Consider the following 22,881-nt stretch of genomic DNA (forward strand, 5'->3'; position numbering starts at 1 on the left):
AACAGGGAGGTAAGGTGTGTGGGCAAGCTGCCCTCTCTTTCATGACAGGCTTTTCTCAGCAACAATCAGATTATTTTAAATCCAATTCAGTGGTAGGGTAGGGCCTGCAGATACAGAGCTTATTCACAGCTATTTAAAGGCAAAAGGAATTCTGTTTATTTCTCTTTCGTTTAGCATTTGAGGGGGGGAAATTGGTGTATATTCTGTACCTTCAGAGCAAATCTCTGCAACTTGAATTTATCAATACAATAAGTGCTATTGAGCAGGCATCAGCAGTGTATGTAGAAGGAAAGGCCATTAGGTATCTTTCTCCTGGGATGTCTTAGCCTGGCAACTAGTGAGGGGAGGGGCTGGAAGACGGAGCAGAGCTCTGGGACTCTTCAGAGTCACTCGTGAGAGGCTGGTTTCCTACTGCCTGGAGAATAATCGTCTTTCATCAGAACAGGAGCGATCTCCAGACTCCTCTCGGGGGCCAATTAAGAGATTCAATATAGTGGGATAAAAACCCAGAACTAGAAATCAGGGCCCTGAGGTCCAGTTGTGGCCCTGCCACAGCCAACGCCATCCCTACAGACAACTCCATCATCAAGAAAGCCATGAGACTCAGTAAATAACTCATCTCTAAGTGTCCTCCCAGCTTACAGTGGGTCTCAGTCTGCAGGATTTACATTTTCATGTCTTGAGAGAGAGATCAAGGGCAAAACAGGAGGAGGGCACATGTTGTCATGTTATACTGGATGGATTGAGGTTACATTTCATCTCTGACTCTAGTTAATTTGTGACTCTTTTAAGAGGCAATGGAATAGGATTGGCTCTCATGCAAAAGCAGTGTAGTATCATCACAGTTTTATTAATATTTTATAATTAGGTACCTGCTTGGCCTTTAAGTTTGGAGCGCTGAGGTGGACCCAAGCTTTTGACCTCTTTATCTCATTTTTCCATCCTAAAATTATTAGAGGTTTTTGTGAGCCCTCCTTCATCAAGACGTAGGAGAACAGAGATATTTGCATGTTGCGTTTGTCAAACAAAAAACAAAAAACAAACAAAAAGAGACTTTTTCCCTTTGAGAGAAAAGGGGTCTCTTTTAAAGTTAAAACTAGGTGACTCAACTGTATGAGGTTGATAGCAGAATTCATTCTGTGTTTGTGTCTGACAGGCTGAAGACACCCTGAAGCACAAGGTCAGAAACAGGTCCGACCGTGCAGACGTGGTGAAAATGCACATACTCCAAGGTAAGGTTGCCCAAAGTCACAAACTGGAGCCCATCAGTGGGAATGGAACGTGGGCCATTTTCCAGGGTTCTTTGTCTCTGCACAATTGCTAACTCCCCTTAGAAAGGGACCCCTGCCATTCCAAAGTGGTGGTTTTGAGCTCTCATCTAGTCATTTGAGGCCATGTAGACGGTCAAATTGGGAAGCCATATAGTGGCCAAGAAGTACCAGACTTGGCATTCATTCTGAGCTGTGCCACCTCCCAACTTTCTCTGAGCACATAGGGAGTGTCCAACATATATCAACTTCCTTTAAAATGTCCATCCTTCATACCAGTAATAAATGTCTAGTATTGTATCAAAAAAATAATCATCAGACATACAAAGATTTGTGTACAATGATGTTTATCATGTAATTACTTTAAATAGTGACACACTGAAATCAGTGGAACGTCCAAAAATAGTAGACAGACTGAATAAATTATGCACCATCCGTGTGATTGAATAACTTGCAGCTACCACAAATGAGGCTTTAAAAGAATCATGTTTTAATGAGAAAAGGCTTACAAAATGATGTTTAGTGAGGAGACCAGAAAACAAAACTATATTTACAGTCAAAATCAGGGAGGCAAAAATATATACATAAATTGTATTTACAGTCAGCTTCTATGATGAAAAAATACAGACTTACCAATAAATACTGTATAAGTAATTAAGAAAGATGCCCAGTTATTAAAAACAGTTGACCCTAAGTGGGGAGTTTCCTAATGCTTTCACTTCTTTTGCATAATGTTTTAGCGTTTTCCACACTTACAACAATACGTATGTATAATATTATAATCAAGAAAGCATTATCTGTTGTATCAGTCCAGTCTTGAATTAAAATATCAGGCTATGAACCACAGAAACCCCAAGTTTAGTCTCTGTTGGTTCCCATGAAACCCACCCTTCCCCCCCACAGAAATTGGAAGTTGGCCCCCTGGAGCACCAAGGATCTGCTAGATACAAAATGACCCTTGCCCTCCAAGGGTTCATGGTCTGATTTTGGAATTAGCAATATAAGATTAAGGACCAATGCTTGTAACTGCTGGCGGTAGTCGAAGCAGAAGGAAGCTGTAAGAACAGGAGTTAGGAAGACTTTGTTAGGGCGGGGAAACAGAGTAAGCAAAGGTACAAAGGTGAACTCAGGAAGATGGGGGGCGGGGGACAGAAGGCAAAGGACCAGGCTCGCTGGAGTGGTAGTTTGGGCATCAACCATCTCAGGTCATGTAGGGGGTGGGTTCGGTTTGTGGCGAGCCTGTGAAACCGGACTGAGAGACGGATGGAGAGGACCATCTTGGAGGGGATGCAAGAAAGGAGTGTTTCATCATACAGGATGAATCCTGTATGGCTGTGCAGGATGGGTCAGAAACATCCCTGAGGCAGGGGGTGTGGCAGAAGCCCTTGCACTGGCCTGACGGGTAGTTGGGAGAGGATTTGGGCTTAGAAACTTCCATTTTTCGGTTTGGAATATTGATGTTTTCTCCATCCCACATCGAGTGCTTTGCAGATGTAGCTTCTACGCAAGTCTGACCTGTTGCAACCATGAGACATCCCTAGTCCTCCCCTGTGTGGAGATTTCTAGAGCAGCGGCCAGACACTAAGCCTGGGTTAGCAGATGGATATTAATAGAACAATAGGACCAGGACATCCGTAAAGGTCTCAACTTCTAAATTTGCAGAGTTGAGCGGAAAGGAACCCTAACTCCCGGTCCTGCGTTACAGCAACCAGCGGCTCACAAGATCCTCTTCCACGTTCCCGCACAGAAATAAGTCAGGGCCTCACCCAAAGAGGAATAGAGCGGTGATTGAGGGCTTCTCAGTGACCCTTCCCACCCTCCCAAAGATGAGAAACTGCCTGTTGGATAAATTCAATTTTTTAAAATCCCTGTTTAATTAAATAACTATTCCCCCCCAAAATTGTTTTTCTTTTACAAGACCTGGACATTTGAATCAGTTAGTATCACAACCTCAACAAGTCTAAAACTCTTGAGAAGTCACGCTACTACAATTAATTATAAAAATAGATAATATTTACTGCCAGCTCAGCCTGGGCCGGGCAATATATAGACAGGATTTGCATGCAAATGCTATAGTTTAGTGTCAGCAAGCAATACAGGCCCCATGGACTACTTACTTACAGAATCGCCAAATTGCACATTTTTTTTTTCCCAAAATCCTCACAAAGCAAGTTGCTCTAACTCTTCTGTGCTTCTCTATTTGCCTTTATTTGGAAGCGTCTAGTCTTCACTACTAATCCATGTGAAATGAGGATGATTGCATTGAAAAATTATTAGGATGGTGGAGTACAATGTGTCAGAGTGTTTGGGTTACAAAAGCAAAAAAAAAAGCAAAAAAAAACCCCACAAAAATGACATCAAATTCTAGAGCTGACCCTTTTGATTTTAACCCCTTAGCCTCCACTGCAGAGAGATCCGTTCCAACTACTCAGATGAAGCTGAAAAGAGCCCGACTTGCAGATGACCTCAATGAAAAAATCGCTCTCCGGCCGGGGCCCCTGGAGCTGGTGGAGAAGAACATATTCCCTGTGGATTCCGCTGTGAAAGAGGCCCTAAAAGGTAGGTAGCACAAATGAATGGCACGCTTCCCTCCGTGCTGAGGTCTGAGGGCCGCCATGGCTCTGAAATGCTGGGGCCCTGGGGGCGAAGACCTCTCACTAGACAAGAGTCAATCCATGGGTCGCTGTTCCAGAGTGTTCCCCATAACCAGAGGTCTGGGGAGTGAGGAAGAAACTGAGACCCGCTCACCCTCCAAAGTCAGGTTAACATAGACCAGTCTGGGTCTGGTCAAGCAGGTTGGGGAGCTGACTTGATTTTAAACCTCAAAACATCTTCCCTGCAAGGTTCCATCACTTTGGAGTCATGGCATTCTCCGCCCTTCCTCTTTTAAAGGGGCGTAGACTGGCAGAGTGGAAAGAGCGCTGGACCTGAATGGGAAGACCTGGACGCTAAGCCCAGTTCGGGTGCTGTGGCTTGGGGCTTCCCCAGGTCCCTTCACTTCTCCAAGATGAATACCCAACCAGCCCAACTCATCGGCTCTTGGGAGTGAGGTTCAGTTCTTGAAGCACGTGAAAACTCTTTGACAACACACATGCGTGCTACAGGGTTGAAGTACAGATACTTAAGGAGGAGACACAAACGTTCATTCTCTCGTCAGCTGCGTAAAATCATTTTGTAGACCTTTGGAACCATTGAGGCCACATGGATCCAAACAGCCGGAGGGTCCTGAATTCATTCACAGAGGTGTTGAGGTGGGATCTGGGAAAACCATGGTAGAAGGAAGAAAGGGAATCCTGGCATTCCCACGGGCAAATTACGCTCTTCCAATGAAGCCTACAAACGCTCTAAGAATTACTGATATATAATAAGCAATGCACATTTAAATGTTTTGACACATTGTCCAATATTATGCATAAAGATGTTTTATTAAATGCTAAGTTCATAGTTAAACTTATCCACATTCTAAAATCTTGCACCCAACCAGTCAGAGGCCACATGAGTTTTGTATTTGGAACTTGTAAATATGGAAGAATCAACTCTAGGGGAGACAGTATTCTCATCACTGCGCATTAAATATCCCACCATGGTTTTCTCTCTTCTTTACTCTCTCCGTCCACACCTAAATATCCTGTGCCTTTTGAACTTGGACTAGCCCAGTCAACAGTGCACCATCCCCGTCTTTACTTGGATGAGATCTAAGACAGAAAAGATCTCTTATCGTGTATCTCTTTTATCATTTATTAAAACATTATATTTATTCCATGCATGCAAATTTATCTTTGATTTTTATATGATAGGCAAAAGATCTCATTTTAAATTGCCTTCTTTGGTTTATAGAGAGATGATGTTTTTCCATGTGATTTTGTGTCATTGGCAATTCGTGGCTATTCCTTTTTTCTACTGGGCATTTTCTTCCCTCACTATAAAAGCTGTATATATATATATATATATATATATATATATATATATATATATATATATAAAAAAAAGCTTATCCTCCATCTGTCACAGGTATTACACATCCTTTTACCAGCATGTCCTTTGCCTTTTATTGTTGGCTTTTTTTGTTTGTTTGTTCGTTTCTGTCCTTGGCCTTTTGATTTTGTGTGTAGTGTATTTTACCTATTGCAGTTTTTAATTTCTGTATAGTGCAATCTCTTAATCTTTTACTTTGTAGTTTCTGAATTTGTTATTGCTTATCGAAAACACTTCCTACCTCAAGAATAGAGTTATTCACCTATACTGTCTTCTGACATGTATATACTTCATTTTTTTTTTTGTTTAAAGATTGTTTTGTGATCTCAGATTAACATCTCTATTCTTTTTTTTTTAATTATTTATTTATTTATTTATTTATGGCTGTGTTAGGTCTGCATTTCTGTGCGAGGGCTTTCTCTAGTTGCGGCAAGTGGGGGCCACTCTTAATCACGGTGCGCGGGCCTCTCATTATCGCAGCCTCTCTTGTTGCGGAGCACAGGCTCCAGACGCGCAGGCTCAGTAGTTGTGGCTCACGGGCCCAGTTGCTCCGCGGCATGTGGGATCTTCCCAGACCAGGGCTCGAGCCTGTGTCCCCTGCATTGGCAGGCAGACTCTCAACCACTGCACCACCAGGGAAGCCCTATACTTCATTTTTATATTTCAGTCTTTACTGCATATTAAATTATTTCAGTGCACGGTTTAAGAGACAGGTCTAATTTTCTTTTTTCCACAATTTTAGTGGTGTATTTTATAATTTGTCTTAATATCTGTCTTCACAATTTTCTTTACATTGGTCTGGTTTTTCTAATGTTTCTTGGCTACTCTCACAAGTATATGGTGGGTGAAATTTAGAATCAGTTTATTATATTCCAACTTCAATCCTATTAGAATTTTGTTTGGGATTGCAGTGAATGTATAGGTTAGTTTATGGTGAATTCATAGGTTTAAAATATATTAATTCTTCTGAGGCAGAAAGATAGTATCTCTTTTCACCTCTACAAGTCTTCTTTTATTTCCCTTGGTAAGGTTTTTTAAAATAAATTCACATCAGTTATTACTTACATATTGGAAACCTCTTAATTTTGCACATTTATTTTGTAACTGGGCATCTTTGTAGATTTTCTTAATTGTTCTGATAGTATCTCGTTTTATCTTTAATTGTTTGCATGGGCAATCACATCATCTACAGATAATGAAGATGTGCCTCCTGGTTTTTTCTTTCTGCCTTGGAGCACTGGCTGGTTGTTGAAAAGCAACATCATGGAATTATTAATAAATTACACAATTAACATCATTTTAAAAGTTACATGCAGTATATTCATAATATAAATTCAATATAATTTTATGTATTTTATTTATAAATTAAATAATTGTATTTGTAAATGATGTATGTTATAATGTATAATATACTATACAAATCTAATTATATATATTTATCATATATAAAATATTTATATCATGTAGATATATATCTTACATATAAAATTATATGTATGAATTATATAAAGCACATATAATTTATATTATTTTGCATTATGCAATATTTCGTTATATAATTTTAAAATTATTGATATATTACATAGTAGACAATTATTATTATTGGTACATTGCCAGTGCTTCAAAAGCAATATTATATAATGTTATATATTTGTTATGTTATATTGATGATAACATTTTTTTTTTAATTTTTTTATATCTTTTATTTTTGGCTGCGTTGGGCCTTCGTTGCTGCACGCAGGCTTTTCTCTGGTTGCGGCGAGCGGGGGCTACTCTTTGTTGTGGTGCGCGGGCTTCTCATTGCGGTGGCTTCTCTTGTTGCGGGGCACAGGCTCCAGACGCGCAGGCTCAGTAGTTGTGGCACACGGGCTTAGTTGCTCTGTGGCATGTGGGATCTTCCCGGACCAGGGCTCGAACCCTGTCCCCTGCATTGGCAGGCAGATTCTTAACCACTGCACCACGAGGGAAGCCCAGTGATAACATTTGTTGATTCAGTCTTCAGTGGGAATTCCTCTGGTCATTCACCTCTAAATATGACACTAACTTGTGCTGGAGGTAGATATTCCAAGGAAGTGTTTCTCTATTCTGTTCCACTAAGAATAGCTTGCAAGGTGAATGCTGAGTTTTTTTAAATGCTTTCAACATGCATGAAAAGATGATCATATGGGTTTCTTTCTTTGATCTAGCAATGTGGTATTGCTGTCTTTCCTAATCATCCTTGCATTTCTGGAAATAAATCCTACTTGGATTTTTTTTCCCTAAAATGTTGCTAGTATTTTATTTGAGACTTTACATCTCTTTTGTTGTTAGTTGGGATAACAGAGGCTGCTAAACAAACCACAAAATTTCAGCTGCTTAATAATAGACGTTTATTTCTTGTTCATAAACAGTCCAGAAAGGGTTTTCCTCGATAGCAAACCCTTCAGGCACACAAGCTTCCTTGGTCTTGCTGCTCCACCATCCCCCAGAGCCAGGGTGGCAAACTTTTTCTTAAAGAATAAGCTGAGGTCTCTAAGCTGTCACAGCTACTCAGCTCAGCTGCTGTAGTGGGAAAGGAGCCATAAGCAATATGTAAACAAATGGCCATGGCTGTGTTCCAATAAAACTTTATTTACAAAAACAGACAGCAGGCTCACAGGCCCTAATTTTGCCAACCTGTGCCCTGCAGTCTCATCATCCTCTGGATCTAGCCAGTGAGGAGGAAAGAAAAAATGAAAAGGTCCACCCACACATTTAAAAAGCCTCAACCTGGAAATGAACACATCACTTCCACTCACATCCCATTGTGAAAACAGTACACATGGCTGGCAGGGGTGGTATTCCCTGGCTGAACAGCGATTTCACAGCAATATCTCTATACTTCAGAAGGGGGAACATAAAATCTGATGAACAGCTTTTAGTTAAGAGTCTGAACAAGAGTCGTGCTGTGGGTATAAAAAAAAGAGCATCTGAGAGGTAACTGACGTTGCATCCTTAGATGACCAGTAGAATATGTCGATGTGAACAAAAGGAAGAGTCAAAAATGACACTGAGGTTTCCCCCTTGGTCAACTGAGTAAATGGCAGCCATGTATCAAGATTGGGATGAGTGGAGGAGCAGATCTGGGGAGAGGTGATGAATTCCCGTTTCAGCTGTTGCAGCTGATAGGTCTACAGGTACCCCAAGGGCAGGGATTCAATAGCAGTAGGTTCTATCAAACTAGACTGCAGAAGAAAGTATTGGTCTAGAGCTGTAGACATGGGAGACTTCAGTGTGTATGGTAACTTAAACTGACGGACTCGATAAGATTGCCCTTTCATTTATTTAGTTCTTCATTTAATATTTATGGAACATCTTCTGTGTGTCAGACAAACCTACAAAAATTTCTGCTCTAACAGAGCTTATATTATAGTGCAGGAGACACAGACAATACACAAAACCCATAAATAATTATATATCCTAATAAAAGATGATAGATGCTGTAAAAATAGAAGTTGTGCAGGATACAGAGAATCAGGAGTGCCCAGTAGACGGGGTATGAAGGGGGAGCTGGGGGTATGAAGGATGTATAAGAAGCGAAGAGGGCTAGGAAGCTCTCATGTAGGAATATGTAAGACAGAAGGAGGGATCTGTGAAGAGTAAAGAGAAGGCGTAGCTAGCGAAAGAGATGGAGGATATAGGTTGACCTCATCCAAGGAACGTCCGTGCCTCAGCCTCTCTAGCGGTAATCTTTCAATGTGCGTGAATCTCTACGGGCAAGGCCGTGGCATCCTATGAAGTGTCGTAGAGGCAGAGGGCGTTGCTCAGCGACCAGTTGCAGAGACAGCGCTCTGAGTAGCCCTTCCAGTGGCGGTGATGATGCTGACCCTTCACCTATCTGTCACTCCTTGGGGTCACATCATCCACCCTCGGTGAAGTGGTGACTCAGGGCTGTGGTTTTCTGTGTATCCTTCTCCCGGCATCTGTGTATTTCTCCTCCTCTGTGCACGTGCCTTTCCAGATGTGTTTACATTTTCCAGCTCCCTCTGCAGCTGTGCGTCTGTGTTTCTGCCAAGCCCTGAGCGAAATACTCATTGTCTTCCTCCCTCCCGGTTTTATTCAAGACCGACGCTTCTCCATCCCAAAGATACAATAATCCAGAAGCTCTCTCAACGCAGGGAGGGAAGGATACTGTAGACAGGGAACCAGCCCCTACTCCGGGATTTTTCTTCTCCTTCCCTGATGTCCCCCCTCTTGCACTCAGCTGAATGACTGTAGCAAATCGTTGCCCCCCAACCTTTCCTCTCCTTTTTGGGGTGCCAGCTAGCCATCCGTCTTCCAGCCTGCAAGTTTATTTTCTGAGTCAGGTAGAATTTTACAGATTCCAGGGGGAGGAAACACAGGCTTGTGTGACCAGAGTGACGCAATGTGGATGAAGAGGGGGCCTTCTGACTTTACTGACACAGAAGGAGGCTTGGGGCGCCTCGTGGCTACATCTCAGAACATACACGTGTTTCCCTGTTTCTCCTTCTTAGAAAACCTCTAACAGCTACTCTCTCTCAGGCCAGAACTCCAAATACAACAAGTATAACATTATGTGGGAGTGATGATTTACGAGAACGGAAACTATACACTGGAGTTGAGCCTGGCTTTGTTCTGCTTACACGTGGTCATTGTCACCTAGCATCCCTCAGTTTTGAGAGCCCTACTCCAAGCTTGTTAATCCTCTCTCTGGTCATCTGGGTGTCTTCTTCACTTGCCAAGAGCATCCCTTAGGTACCAAGGAAGCTGGCTTCTGCTTGGGTAAAAGAGAACCGCAGCTGGCTTTCCCAGCTCTTCAAACAGTGGAAGGGTCCCGTCATCCTGCTCTAGTGGACAAGCTCCGCCCCCTGAAGTGTCCTCATCTTTTCCTTGAACTGAGCCAGGCTTCCCACCTGAATGCCTGAGTCTGCTTTTCAGCTCTTTCTTTTTTTTTTAAATTGAACCTGTGATTCAGAGTATACAGCGCCATTACCAAAGATAAAGCAGTTCTTTTTATCACCGTAACCCTTCAACACAGGAAAGCAACATTTCTGTCCGCCAGGGATGGCGCAGAAGTCATCCATTTACAAGTGTCATGTACATTTTTCTAAAAGATCCTACGCTAGTCTTTGCTCACCTATAAGCCCAAGGCTCAGACTTTATAACTAAACAGAACAAAAATTCTTGTTTACTAAGTATCCAGTTATTCTTCAGAGACACTGGAAGTCTGGCCACTCTCCGATCATGCATTTCTAAGACAAATAGACAATAACCACGGCCCTAAGGCAGATGGTAGCGTCGTTTGCTTTGGCATAACTTTCTCATGGACAAAATCTATCATTCCATAATGAGAAATTATTTCCAAAGTGTGAATAATCCTTGGGGGAAAGAAACACACGGAGGCATACGTGATAAGTACTTTTCTGAGGAAGGTTCTGGAAAGGGGGTGGAAAAAGAGAAATAGGAAGCCGGTAGCTTTGAGGGGGGCGGTGACAGGGAGGAAAGTTCGGGTGCTCTGAGACAGTGCTAATGTATCTTTGCCCACCTAAGAATTTGTCCCTGGAGAATTAGCCTCGAAAGCTGATACAGGACAAGTGTTTATGCAGCTGAATTGTTTTTCACAACTCATGTGTTCCTAGCATCAGGGTCTATCTAGAGACTTAAAGCCAGTTTCTAAAGTGCCTGGGATCTGAGGAAAAATAATGCTGTTCCTCCAAATTCCACTTTCATCTGTTTCCATTCTAAAGGCATCTGATCCCCTTCAAGGGCAGTGGGTTCGGTCTTTTTTGGACAACATAATCCATCCCCTCCAGACTATGGTGTCTTCAGTGTACTGAAATCTCTTTAGGCAAGAGCCACTTTTAAACTATAGCTACTGTCACCCGACCACCTCCTCCCTTAGGAAGTGGATTTGGCTTCAGTCTCTTCCAGGAGGACATTAGGAAGTCTGATCATGAATTAAAATAGCTGTCACGCGAGCACCGCTCAGGCTTGCAAACAGATAAGCGAGCGAAGTTTGTTCTCACATTCCCACCCCATGCTTTCCAGCCCCTGGTGTGGGTCCCGGCGGAAAGGTAACCAGGACTCTAGCGATCGCATTTTCATCTTGGAATTTCAAATGTTTATGCAGAGTAAAGTCCAACTGACTCATTCATCTAATCACTTCCGAGAAAGAGGGGGAAAGCGCCGAGTCGCCAGGCCAAGATCCCCAAGGGGCCGGTGCCCAGAGACAGCCCCGTGGACATAGCCTGGGGGTGAGTCAGGGCTTCCAGAAGCAGGTCCTTGTCATCACAGCGCCTGACGTGTCTCCAGGGACAATAGCCAGCGGCCTACACTCCAGCAGCTTCCAGTGAGCCCCGCGCCCTGGGGATTGGAGCAGGGGCCCAGGGTCACGGCACGGAGCCGACAGACTTTGCTTGTTCCTGAAGCAACCAGATAAGGTGACCTTTGTCCCTCTCCACTGAGCCCGCCTTGAAGCAGGCAGGAGAGGGGGCAGCGCGCAGCCTTTCCTGTGACACTCTGTCTGCTCTGGGGAAGGTCTGTCTTTGCTTTCCCGGGATGGACCTCTCAGTGTTTCTGGCTCCGGAGTTGGGCTGACCTTTGCAAAGCTGACCACAGGATAAACTGCCTCTTGGGTGGTCTTTGTTTTATTTTTGATCGTGGTGCACTTGAGACAAGCAGACACTGCTACCAAAAACAATAATAACAACAACAGCAGCTAGAAATGACTGGACATGTGTGCGTCACGGACCATGTGAATAACATATAAAACATGTAAAGCTCAGTGCTTTTACATGCGTTACTTTAATCCTCAAAACCCCGAGAGGTGACTATGGTGATGTTTCCCATTTGACAGATGGGGAAATTGAGGCTCTAAGAAGTTGAGTAATTCATCAACAGTCACTCCACCACCGAAGTGGTAGAACCAAGAAACAAACCCACCTGTCTGGCCCACACTGACCACACTGAACACCACGTACCTCAGCTCCAAAGGAAGCCACTGCCACGCTCTCGGGGGCATCTTGCTGTCACCGTCCTCATCAGCAGGGGCTGAGCCTAGTGTGGGCTCATCTCTCTGTCCTGTCACTCACCTTCTGGCCTCGCAGTCAGAAATCCAAGCCCTTTGTGGTGCTGGGGGACAGGCAGGGGCCCCCGTGGTCGACTCTTCGAGTGTGGACAGCCTCTGAGTGGTCCTCAGTGTGTCTGTTATTCTGACACGGCTTATTCTGACCTGGTACAATGTGCTTTTTAGAAACTAGATGGGAGTCATTTTGGGGGCCTTGGTCTTCACCCTGTGTTTGTTCATTCAGGTGTAAACAACTACCCTGTACGTGGTTGCGTGTATTCATGGCTTCTTCATGTATGGGGTTGCATGTACTCACAGCTTCTTCGTGTGTACAGTTGCATGTACTCACGGCTTCTTCGTGTATACAGTTGCATGTACTTACGGCTTCTTCGTGTATACAGTTGCATGTACTCATGGCTTCTTCCTTGACTTAAGCAGAGGAACCTCTTTAAATGATTGATGTCACTTGTAAAGTAGACTCCTCGAAGCTGTGTGTCTCCAGGAACTGGATCCTAAAGTAATCCACTCCGGCGGCTGGGAGAGTTACTTCTTCATCCTTCCCACCCCAACTCTGCTCATCACCACCCTGTAACTTCCCTTCTCCACCCTGCAACTCTTGCCAGGTGCCCTCCTCCCTTCTGTTATGCTGTCCACCGTCATTTCAGGCTCAGCTCCATCCCACCTGGTCTGGGAGTGAGTCTGCCAGGACAACCCACATCTCCACCCGCTTTGTCTGCTAGCCACCAACAGCACTCACCAGACAGGCTAGTCCTTGACAAGTTCTCCGGTTGTGTCCCTTGCATATAGACGGATAGCATCCTTCTCGTGGTTTCCATATCTTCACCATACTGTATCTGTTTATACTTCTGCTTCTCTCTACTCCTCTCTGAGTGGGAAGGCTGGAAGTGAACAAAATAGTTGAGGAGTGTTCCATCCAATTCTGGGGAAAATGGGACTGGTTACCAACTCCTTTATTCCAAACACTCTACTTCTAGACTTTTCCACATCATTCCAGGCAGGTGCCAAAGTGAAAAGGACACGCTGATTTATGGCCACAACAACAGGGCTTCACAATCCTCCCAATCCCTTTTCTGAGACACTGGCAATGAGATCGAAGTGATCGCCTGCCTTCTTTCTTCTCACAGTCAAGATGTCATGTTCAGTCCTTCAGATCTCAAAAGCTCAAGTTAAAGATGTTGTGGAGGATGGAGCCATCCTTAGTACGTGTGTGCCGAAAAAGAAATCGACGTTGGCCGATTTCTACGCTACCCCTCCCCACTGCCACCAACCCAGTGAGTCTTGCGATGTTCCCTAAACAACATATATCTGTTGACCTCCCGGGAGGGAAATTGATTTTGCCTCCCCCTCTGCTGGAGGCTCTGAGCATGCAAAGGCTGGGCCTGTGTCTTAGCTCGGTCTCTAAAGAACTGGGGGGCCTGGATCTTGCAATGTCCTCGTCTGCAAAACAGAGACGAGAGAATGTGGTCCTTCCTCATGTGACTTCCTGGACCGTTCTAAGGCCTAACACAAGCTGATTGTTTCTGTTATTGCTTCCACTACTAAGTGAACTGCTGATGCAAACCACTGTTTTTATCATTTGTTATCTTTCCCCTTGAAACTATTGAAGGGGGATAGTTGGGGGATCAAGAGAGAAATTTTCTCACTATCTCCCATCCCCGCCCTTCTTGTAACATTTCCACGCGTGTTAGAACACTTGGACAGCTTTGCAGTTTGGTTAATTCCCTCTCAATTGCACGCGTTTGGGACGTGATCCTCGGTGCGGGTGGAGGTGGCAGGGGGCGGGGGCGTCTTCTTTGTCACACGAAGTGTCAGATCACACAGAGAAGATCAATACCGTTCAGAATGAAGTGGGGAGGGAGTGTAAGATGCTACAGCTCTCCCACGGAGGGTCCTGTTGGGCAGAAAAGGCTGGCTGCCCCCAGCGGCTGGTACGGTCACACGCAGGGCTCTCTGAGTTGGTCTTGCCTCACGGTCTACGCCAAGTAAATCCCAATGAAATGCTGTGACTTCTGAGTCACACCAGAAGTGGTGTGGCTTAACACCCACTCCCCCCCCAAATCCCATGCCCACCTGGCCCTGAATAATACATGTCATCTTTTCAGCAGGGACAAAGCCTTTAATTCCACAACTAGAAGTGGGACTTGAAATTTCAATGAAAACGTGGTTTCTAAAGTAAAGAAATTAGCAGGTTGAGTTTACAATGGAAGCGTATTCATGGAGGCTCCTAGAAGGACCTTCCTGGGAAGTTCGCAGGCACATGATCCCCTGGAGAAAGGGAAATGGCATATAAATTCCTTCACATTGCGTGAAAATGACAGATCGAGGCTTCTTTGCAGAGCCGGAGGGGGGTGGTGGGGTTTGCTGTAAGGAAAGAAGGGAAGGGTGTGAGCTAGCTCTGGACCTTAAAATAGAGAGGGAGGAAGGTGGGAGAGACCAGATGGGAGAGAAGAGTGATCCCTGATTGCAAAGGAAAAGTTGACATTTGTCAAATACCCGATGAAAGCCCTTTCTGTTAGAAAATGAATAGCTTTCTGATGCAAATATAGGAAAATACTGGCATATATTTATTTCAGGGGATTCACATGTTTTATATTATTCTCTGTACCTTTCTATTATTTCAAAATTTTTATAGTTAAAGATAAGGGCCCCTTGGGAAATAAAAGTTGAAAAACAAAAGTTCCCATTCATATAATGAAATACTGTGTAGCTCTTAACCAAAAAATTGAGGAAGATCTCTATGCGTTCACATGTAAAGATCTCCAAGATACACTGGAGGGTGAAAAAAGCAAGTTTCAGAACAGTATCTTTCACTCAGTCCTGTCTGTTTGAAATGCTTTTTAAATATGTGCGTGTCTTGCTATATGGATAGAATTAAGTCTAGAAGAGGGAATAAATCATTAACGGAAGTGGGATTATTATGTACCTTGTTATGTACATTTCATATGGTATGAATTTTTATAAGTAAACATTACTTCTATAATCACAGAAAAGTAATAATGACCTTTATAAATAATCCTTGAAACCAAGGAGCAGCAACGCTGGTCCCCAAGCCTTTCCAGGTTGGCAGGCTGCCCAGCGGGCCAGCGACTGGAGTTCCCACCTGCCCTGTCCTTGTCCGGCCTCTCTCCTGATTTGACACTTGCGTGTCTGAGTGAGGGTCCATGACAGATGCCAGCAGTGGTGGTGATGACAAGCCCCAAACCACATTCGTTCCATTACTTCCAGCTCCTCGTTGCCTTTCCAATCTCCACAGTGAGAGCTCCTCTCTCTTATCTGCCCCGAGCCTGAGTCAAAAGTTCTTGTCAGTGTAACTGCAGAATACCGGGCTGGAAAACTTGCTGATAATACATAAATTCCTTTCGAAGAGCCGTGCCTGCAAGAGGGTCACAAGAGCGTGTGGCCTCAGCACATTTTGTACTGTGCATTTGGATAATAAGCCAGAGGAGATTTGGCAATTAAAAACATAAGGGAGGGACTTCCGTGGTGGCACAGTGGTTAAGAATCCGCCTGCCAATGCAGGGAACACAGGTTCGAGCCCTGGTCTGGGAAGATCCCACATGCCGCGGAGCAGCTAAACCCGTGCGCCACAACTACTGAGCCTGTGCTCTAGAGCCCGCGAGCCACAACTACTGAGCCCACGTACCTAGAGCCCATGCTCCACAACGAGAGAAGCCACCGCAGTGAGAAGCCCGCACACCGCGACGAAGAGTAGCCTCCGCTCGCTGCAACTAGAGAAAGCCCGCGTGCAGCAGCGAAGACCCAACGCGGCCAAAAGTAAATAAATAAATAAACAAATAAAATCACAGTACTATAAATGATCAAAATGATAAAAAAAAAAAAAACACATAAGGGACATATAAGGATGTCACGATAGTCCCACCTGGTCTGGTAACCCCACTCCCCAAGCCAATGTCTGGGTTTCCCTCCCAAGACCACGCAGGCTGCTGGGGAAGAATCTGAGCACGTCTGAGTCGCTGGGGATTTCCAAAATACACACAAAGATAAGAGGAATAACAACAGAATCCAAATAATAAAAGTAAATAAATAAAGACCACGCTCCAGTTTCTGAGACACGTTTATGGCTTTTATAAACAGATACGCGTTCGTTGAGTGGGGCTTTGGGGCATTCTGGTGACATTAGCTCTTCTGACACTTAGGAATTTAAACTTAGGAGCTCCCTGGCTTCTCCTTAATGGCAAAGTTTGCGAAACGTTTTGTGCCGGTCGCCCCGCTTTATGTTTGAACACGATGCAAATGGCCCGCAGTCATTTCAATTTCACCTCTCGTCGTAAAGCCCCGGGGAGACAGGGCCCTTCTCCTCCTGCACCTGATGAGCCCTGTTCTTTCCTTCGTCTTCCCTGATTTAGCTTCAGAAAGATAGGGGCTCACATACAAAATGTGCAGGAATGGATCAGTCTGAAAATGAAGTTTAATAAATGATGATAGACCCTTAATATGTCACTCATTCGTCCCTGCCAAACGTGTCACTTTTATAAACACAGGTTCCGCTGTATGGAGTAAGTAGGGGGGAAAGCAAGTCATTTTAAGTCTATCTTCACTCCTACCTTGAACTGGAAACATCTAAGGGGGTGGGTGAGTGCTCCTAATAGGGATGACACACTGAAGCGCCGCCACTGACCCAGTTCTTCTTGGCTTTCACTCCCTCAGGTAACCAGGTGAGTTTCTCCAAATCAGCGGATGCATTTGCCTTTGAGGAGGACAGCGGCGATGGGCTTTCTCCGGATCAGACTCGAGGTGAAGACCTCCAGGGCTCAGCAGGATCCCCCCCGGACGTGAAAGCTACAGAGACCCCTTTGGCGGGTCCTCGGGGGAAAATCCAGGTAAACAAAGCACATCTCAGCCTGTCACCTCTTCAGTCTTGAAATCAGCAGTGCTGAGGTTGTTTTGCTTAGAGACCCCAGAGATGTCTCTTCATGGCACGTCATCTTGATGCTTCTTCTCACCCTCTTCGGTCCAGGGTTCTGTGTGTAAGGGCAAAAGCTTCCAGATAACGCCGAAAGAGAATCCGCAGAAATATGCCCTTTTGACTTATGTTTTCAGTATCTACTCTGTCGAGTAGACCTCTTTTATCTCCACTTTTAGAGACAAGGTAGAAATGAGGCTCCCCAAGATGAGATGACCGACCAACAGTCTCCTGGAGAGAAAGGGCCTCAGCAGGGCTGGTTTCAAAGCCCACGGTCTTTCCAGGCACTGAGTTACCACTGTAGGACCCTGGGGAGCGGGGAGCAGGAGGCGCTGATTGGCTACAAAGCCGGAGCCCTGAGCCAGTTCTACCCCTAAGCGGGCGTCTACCTGCCGAACTCCTGGAGCAAGGGCCACCTCCAGCCCCAGCCCAAACATAGCATTCCCCTTTTTCTGGACAATTCCACAGATTGTTGAGATGTGAGAAATGGATATTGCACATACTGTTAAAAGCACATTTATAAAGAGCAGTATAATGATGGCTAACAACAGCTACTGCCATTATTAAGCGCCCACTGTGTACCAGGGCCAGTGCTAGGCACCTTGCAAGCGTTTTCTGTTAGATGTTACAGAGAAGGAAGTGAGGCTGAGTAGCTGTGTGGCCCCAGGAGCATGCAGGGCCCCCCACCAACACCTGGAGCTCCCCCTCTATAAGCCACACCCAGGCTTGATGGGACCTTTCCTTGGCCTGGCAGGATGGTATTCCCAGAGCCCCCAGAGGAGATGAGTGTGAGGGGGAGGGGTTGCACTCGTGGGACAGTGAGATGTCAATCTTCCATCACATCCTGTTTCTGGAGAGAACCCTTCGACCTCAGCCCCTACTCTTCAGGAAGAGTTTACTCCTCTTGGCCTCACAGGAATTATTCGATGACTTGAAATCAGATATTTTATATATATGATGTATATTTTATTAACAGATATTATTTTATATATTTTAATTATATAGAGATATCTCATATCTTATTTTTATTATATAGATATTTTATATCTGTGTGTACTTCTAATTTTTTTAATTGAGGTATAATTGACATATAACATTATATTAGTTTCAGGTGTACAACATAATCGATATTGTATATATCGTGAAATATACAATGTATACAATATATACAATATCAGGTGTACAGAATAATTGCTTGATATTGTATCGTACATCGTGAAATACACGTGTATTGTGAAATACACGTGTATTTCACCATATGTACGATAGATACAATATATCATTGTATGTATTGTGAAATGATCACCAGGATCCCATCCCCACACATGGTTACAAATTTTCTTTCTTGTGATGAGATCTACTGTCTTTAAGATCTACTCTCTGAGCAACTTTCAGAGAGACAATACAGTATTGTTAACTATGGTCACCATGCTGTACATTACACCCCCAGGACTTATTGTATAGCTGGACGTTTGTACTTTTTAAACCGTATTAGATAGTGTATTTGAAAACATTTTTACACTGTAAAGCATGCAGGGATCAGGGACAGTTTCAGGAATTATTTACCGCGACCCTGTTTCCTGAAACTGTGCTGTTACCGATCATTGTCAGGCCTTTCTTCACTCCATCAGAACAAAGCCAAGGCTGCCCAGGAGGAAGTGTGGAACAGGAGGGAGACGGGAGACAGAAAAAGCAGAGCCAAAAGAGCCGTACGTTTATTGCGCAAGAGTTTATAATCAAAGCATTTTTCCTTCCCCTGCATCCCGCAGCTGGTCTTTGCAGCCCAACTTCTTTGATAACATCAAACAGTACATCAGACCATTTGTATCTTATTACTCTGACAGTAAATTCCTCAGCTTCTGATTTAAAGATGCTTTGGGGAGAAGACGCATTCTTTTCTTTTTAACCCTCGGAGCGGGGGAAAAAGGGAACAAACACCGAGCAATGCCAGGCAAAATGCAAAAATCATCTTATGTCAGTTCATCCGGCAACCTCATGTGACAGATGAGGGCACAGGCTCCGAGAGAAAAGGACGCTACAGACCTTTGATAGGTGCTGGGGCTCAGGGAAGGGCTGAGCAGCTCGGGGAGATCGTGGAGCAGCCCCTGCCCCTTTTTCAAGGTCATGGCACAGGATTGTAGGGGAAAGAGAGAGGGCGCTTGGTCCATGTCAGAGTCCTCTGCATATGGGAACGTGCCTCTCATAAAGGTGTTCCTGATACTACACACATACACACACACACACACACACACATATACACACATGCACATACATATACACAGACACAGACACACGTATACACACAGACACACGTGCAAAGGGATACATACACATACGTATATGCACACATACATTACACAGGCATACACACAGACACACGTAGAGACATACATGCACACAAATACACAGAGACCCAGATGCGTACACACACATACACATACCTACACACTTTCCCTCCATCTGCTAACCCCCTTTTCATCTAACTTTTTTGTTGTCCTACTTTCCCCCAAAGTTCCTACACCCACTCCTCCCACTTCCTCTCTTTTTCAACCCCACTGTCAATTCCAACAGGTAGACCTAGCCGCAGGTAGGTGGAACCCTCACCCAGGGTGACCAGATGTCCCAGTGTGTCTAGAACAGGCCAGTCCTATACCTGTCTGCCGGAATAATTATTAATCATGCCTGCTTTCTCTCTTAAAAGTGTCCTCAACTGGATGACAAGTTATATACACGACTCCTCCCGCTGGAGGACAGAATCTGATGTTCCTGAGATAAGAAGCTAGGATTAACACAGCAGACCTCGGGGGTGGGAGTGGGAGGCTCTACCGCAACATTTCCACGTCACACAGTTTTTACTGCTGCATCCTAATAATGCTAAACTTTGGATTTTTAGGATCTTATTTCTGGCTCAGAAAATGAAAGGAATGACTCGCCCCCCCAGCCCGGCAACCAGTCAGACCCAGGGAAGCAGGGGCTCGGCCCCCTGGGCAACCCGGTCCCTGTACACGCTGCTGTCAAGGTACGGTGGGCCGGCCTCCACGCCCGTCTGAGCCCTCAGCTCACAGGGCCAGCTCGGGGCAGGGAGTGCTGAGTTAGGTCTGTCAACAGGGGGAGAGTCACACGGCCCCACGGATGCGTTCAATCCACTGGGAGCATCGCAAGACAGGAGTTGAGACGTGGGCCATCAGTGTATATGGACCAAGATTTCTTGCCCAGCAGGGGTCTTCCCTGCAGACGAAGACCCCTGCTGGGCAATGTTTGCCCTCTTTGGGATCACAGCTCAGCCAGCCTATTCCTGACTTAAAAGGCTTCATCAGCTCAGCCCAGAGATAGACACAGCTGACTGCAGTGCACACAGGATTTGTATGTGGCGTAAAACAGGTGTAGGGCAGCTGGATTTTATGCAAGGAAAGCAAACCTGAAGGCCTTGCCTGCAGCAAACCCTATATCATTCAAGGCAGTCTCCCTATGGAAGTAAAGACAAAGCAGAGGGTTACACTCACAAGAGACACATAACTACAAGCATAATCACATAGTTTTGGTTTAAGTTTCTCAGCATTATATCTAATAGTTCACAGAGTACTTTCTCCTCAATTAACTGCCTGGTAGTCATTTGACTTTCTTCGTAATGTTTTATCCCAAATAACTTCTGATTGATTTAGGGGCATGTTTTCTCAGCTCTAAAGCCACCGCTTCATGCTGAGAAGATTCTTAAGAAACATTTTTTGAAAAGGTTGTAAATTGAGTTAGAATCGATGCTAAAGTAACGGTGCCCACCCACTGCCCCCTCCACTGCATGTACACAGAAGTGGTTTTCATCTTATAAATGGATGGCAGGTATTTCTGATTCCCAGTAAAGCTCCCCAAACTGCAGTGGCTTAAACCCAGCCTACAATCTACTCAGCTCCACGGCGTTGAAAATAAGTGGCTATTGATGAATTTTGTTCACTGCAAGTGGAGGGGATGATTCAGTGATTTCTAACGTTGTGTGCAAAGAGAAATTGCATCAGTATTTCTACCAAAGTGTTTCAATTCTGCCTAATGCAATGAGCAAAGCGCTCAGCCTCTTGGTACTAATGGAGTATCATAGTTGCCGTGAGGAAGGACAGTCAGTTTCAATGAGGAGCAGGGTTGTTGCCCACCTGGTCCAGCAGGACTGGCTGTTTACGTGAAAGCCAACAGCTCTTCTGACTGGTCAATGCCTGTGGGTTCTCAGCTGATGAATATTCATCATCTCTAAGCTAGGAGGCTACTAGAGGGCTTCTCAAAGAAGGAAGCAACCCAGCTAGGGAAAAACAGCTCTGCCCTATCAACTGCGTAAGCTTCACATAAGGCCATTGAGAGAATGCACAAGAATACTCTTTGAAAACTGTAAAATCCTCTGTAAGAGAACGGGGCTCACATTGCAAGCTCCAAGTAGTGCATGTCAGGTTGAATAAAACATGACTCCTGCCCTCAAGGAGCCTACAATCTAGTCTGATATCACAGCCACCACTAGTCCATATGGGGCTTTGAGCAAGTAAGAAAAATGTGCCCCAAAGGACTTGAATAGACATTTCTCCAAAGATAAACAAATTGCCCAACAAGCACACGAGAAGGGGGTTCCATGTCATTCGTTGTCAGGGAAACGCAACTCCAAACCACGACAGAATACCCCTTCACACTAACTAGAATGACTAAAATTTTTAAAATGGAAAATATTAAGCGTTGATGAGGATGTGGAGAAATCGGCACCCTCATGCATTGCTGATGGAGTTGTAAAATGGTGCGTCTGTGTGGAATGCAGTTTGGTGGTTCCTCAGTAAATTAAACACGGAATGACCACGTAACCCAGCAATTCCACTCCTAGATACATACCCAAAAGAATTGAAAACAGGTGTTCCAACAAAAATGTATGCGGGAATATTCATTGCAGCTTTATTCCCAATAGTCAAAAGTTGGAACTAACCTAAATGTCCATCAAGCGGAGAATGGATAAACAGGGCATATCCATATAATGGAAGGTTATTCAGCCAGAAAAGGGAATGAAGCACTGATTCTTGCTCCAACATGAATGAACCTTGAAAATATGCTGCATGAAAGAAGCCAGACACAAAGCGCCACACGGTGTCTGATTCCATTTTTATGCAGTGTCCAGAATGGGCACATCCATAGAGACAGTAAGCACATTAGTAGTTTCCAAGGGAAGGGGAGGATGGGGAGTGACTGCTTAACGGGGATGGAGTTACCTTTCTAGGTGATGAAAATGTTCTGTAACCGGGTAGCAGTGATGGTTGCACCACACTGTAAATGTGCCAAATGCCACTGAATTGAAAATGGTGACTATGGGGATTTTTATGTTCCTTGTATTTTACCGCAATACAGACGGAGAGTCCCCTTCCCCAGGTGGCCACAGCCCCCCATCAGGGCCAGTAGCCTCGGAAGCAGACCTGGGGCTGGATGTCCGTCTCCCTCCCCCCTCAGCAGGGTCTGCGGCAGTGTGACCGTTACGGGGCAGCCTCAAGTGTCCTATGAGACATGCAGATGAGAGACCTCCCTGTGGGTTAGGAAAGGCTTCCCAGGTGAGCCAGGGTTTGAGCCAGCCTCGAAGGATGAGCCGTCGTCAGACAGCAAGCAGAGGAGGGAGTCACAGACGGCAGAAAACGACA

The 22,881-nt window shown here is 44.8% G+C and overlaps 2 protein-coding genes across 9 annotated transcripts in view; both read left to right on the forward strand.

Moving 5' to 3' along the window:
• Positions 1 to 22,881, forward strand: part of MYOCD (myocardin) — a 492,789-nt gene that overhangs the window by 445,975 nt on the left and 23,933 nt on the right. For 7 of the 8 annotated variants that reach the window (XM_082441359.1, XM_082441357.1, XM_082441361.1 and 4 more), the window contains 4 exons: positions 1,157 to 1,232; positions 3,666 to 3,827; positions 16,978 to 17,150; positions 20,127 to 20,252. In XM_082441359.1, the coding sequence (XP_082297485.1) occupies positions 1,157 to 1,232; positions 3,666 to 3,827; positions 16,978 to 17,150; positions 20,127 to 20,252 (537 nt within the window). The remainder of the gene's footprint in view (positions 1 to 1,156; positions 1,233 to 3,665; positions 3,828 to 16,977; positions 17,151 to 20,126; positions 20,253 to 22,881) is intronic. The other variant, XM_082441360.1, reaches the window with a different exon arrangement.
• The window catches only part of ARHGAP44 (Rho GTPase activating protein 44), a 490,736-nt gene that overhangs the window by 245,751 nt on the left and 222,104 nt on the right, over positions 1 to 22,881 (forward strand). The gene's annotated exons all lie outside the window — the stretch shown is intronic.

This window comes from Balaenoptera physalus, assembly GCF_965194825.1.
Source record: "Balaenoptera physalus genome assembly, chromosome: 20".
NCBI lineage: Eukaryota > Metazoa > Chordata > Mammalia > Artiodactyla > Balaenopteridae > Balaenoptera > Balaenoptera physalus.